This window comes from Scardinius erythrophthalmus (assembly GCF_964197995.2).
Source record: "Scardinius erythrophthalmus genome assembly, chromosome: 13".
Classification (NCBI taxonomy): Eukaryota; Metazoa; Chordata; class Actinopteri; order Cypriniformes; family Leuciscidae; genus Scardinius; species Scardinius erythrophthalmus.
Window position 1 is genome coordinate 2,606,103 of NC_138233.1, and position 2,500 is coordinate 2,608,602.

Genomic DNA, 2,500 nt, shown 5'->3' on the forward strand with positions numbered 1-2,500 from the left:
AACTACACAATTAGATAATACCAGTTTAGCTCAACCAATCACCAAGCAATGCTTCATTGTGTTCAGTCTGTGTGTGAAAAGAGCATTAGCAATTAAAGAAAACACACTTCAGCAAAACATGATCAGGTCAAAGTGTCTGAATCATTTTTGGTCCCAATTTTTTTTATAAATTTGACTGGTTATCCACTGTATGAAGATTTTTTTGGGGTATAATGTCACAGTTTACTTTATTTTGCTCTCCTCACTTACATAAATGAACTATAGTGTCCTGTACACACTACACACTAGAAAATTGTGGGTCAAATATGGACAAACCCAGACGTTTAACCCAACGTTTGGTCTATATTTGACCTAAAATTGGGTTAAAACAACCCAGCATTTTGTAGAGTGTAGTAAAAAAATATCAAAAATGATAGCCGGTGTCTGAATAATTTTTGGTTTGATTGTATGTGCTCATTAACATAACTCCTCCCCTTTGCCCCGCCTCTTTTTCCTGTTTTCCACGTCCCGCAGCAGCGATTCGGCTTCCCCAGCTCATATCCCGATATCTCTCGACACACATCGATTAATCAGGACGGTTTTCCCGGCGTCTGGTTCCAGTTCTGCATCTTGCAGTAAACGGTGTTGGAGTTCTTGCATCGGCAGCCGGGCCGGTTCACGCGGTCGTAGCACGAGCTGCACGCCCTCACACAACCCTTAGCGGGAAGATAGCAGAGCAAACACGGGAAGAGCACGGACATCAGGCCCATGCACAGGAATCGGGAACAACACTGCGGATTCGACAGCGAGCACGGCCGGTCCGCGCACGGGTCGCCGACATCATCATCGTTAGAACAGTGATAGAAGATTCCCTTCACCAAACACATGCACGTCCCGTACTCAACCGCACTCTCGGCCGAACACACACACTGTCCGTCGCACGCGAGCCGTGTCGGGAGCGTCCGCGGAGCCGTGCATTCGCTACACTTGCATTTTCCGCAATTCTCGCATATGTACGAATGCAAATCGAGCTTTTCCGTCTGAGTCTGTTTGAGAGGAGGGAGGAACGGATGCAAGGATGATTTCGGCTGAGTCTGTATGGTTCTGTTGGACGCTAACAGTCCCTGCTCCGAAGACACGCTCCCGTTACTCCTGTTACTCCCGTTACTGTCATTGCTCCCGTTGCTCTCGTTACTCCCGGAGCTTGTGGACCTGCTGAGCGCCGGTGGACGAGCCGATCCGTGCTCGTAGTTGTTGTTCAGGTTCACCAGGAGCACCTCGTGAGTCCTCTCGCGCTTGTCCGGGGTCCGCGGCCCCGGGGCCGGTCTGTGCGGGACAACCGGGCCCTCCGTGTACTCGTTACGTGAGCGGATGGCTTTGATTTGATCCAGGGACAGGACGGTCCCGGACGGGAGGTCCGGATGTCTGACGGTCCGACCGTGGCGATCCATAAGACACGATCAGCAACTCCAGACAACAGCACTGATGAGATGTTCATCTGAGACCCTGAGAGAGAGAGAGAGAGAGAGAGAGAGAGAGAGAGAGAGAGAGAGAGAGAGAGAGAAAGAAATAGTTATAAATATTAGAAGATTAAACATTCATGAAATGTTGACTGACAGCGCCTTGTTTACATGCAATCTGCAATCTATCACATCATTAGCTCATGGCACAAGCTGATTGGCCTCTTCTGATCCTGCAGCCAATGAGATTGCTTGCTCAACATTTACATAGTCTGGTTCAGTGTTCCTCTGAACCCCTCCCCCTCCCCAGCTCCACCTGCCTAACTCTGATACAGGACTTATGTGTGTGTGTTTATCCACCAGGACCAAATACATTAAAGTCGCCCTGTGGTGTAAATCCAGCTTTTAATGTTGTTTATGTGTCTATGTGGTGTTTTTAATCTGCTTAAAGCATGTGTAAATTCATAAGTCGACAGCATTGCTGAGTATTTCCTCCTTAAAACTGCAGTGAACCAAAGACAGTCTCAAAAACACGCTTTGAAATCGCTGGTGTTTCTGACGTCACAAACTACCTTGTAACCAATCAGATCAACGTGTGATCGTCAACCAGTGGATCTCTGAGCTGAGTGAGTGAGTGGAGGCGGGGCTCATTTGCATATTCATAGAGCCGCGCATACTAAATGAGGCAAGGGTGTCAAGTTACATTCAAGATATTTTAAGGCATTACAATTTTTTTTCAAGGAAAAAACATTTAAATATGTCATTTTGGTGATCAAAGATGAGTTTTACGGGATAAAATGATTGACTTCCGGTATTGCTGAAGATAGCTGAACATTTATTTAACCATAGCAAAAGTACATTGCAAGTAAAAGTAAATAAAAAAATCGCTATTATCTTATATGAAAAAGTTAACAATTGTATTTTATTGACAAAATATTTTAGTTTGTATATCAGTTCGAATAACATTTTAAGCTGTCATATGGTCATGTGGGGCATGTTGTCACATTTCACTTCCATTCTTTCGGGGTAAATAAAGAAAATGTATCACTCTAATTACGAAA

At 45.3% G+C, this 2,500-nt stretch overlaps 1 protein-coding gene across 1 annotated transcript in view; it reads right to left on the reverse strand.

The window, feature by feature from the left end:
* spry1 (sprouty homolog 1, antagonist of FGF signaling) overlaps positions 1-2,500 on the reverse strand; it is a 4,883-nt gene that overhangs the window by 799 nt on the left and 1,584 nt on the right. Inside the window, exon 2 of the mRNA XM_081381866.1 lies at positions 1-1,485. This exon is cut by the window's left edge and continues 799 nt beyond it. Coding sequence (XP_081237992.1) covers positions 570-1,430 — 861 coding nt within the window. The 5' untranslated portion in view covers positions 1,431-1,485 and the 3' untranslated portion in view covers positions 1-569. The remainder of the gene's footprint in view (positions 1,486-2,500) is intronic.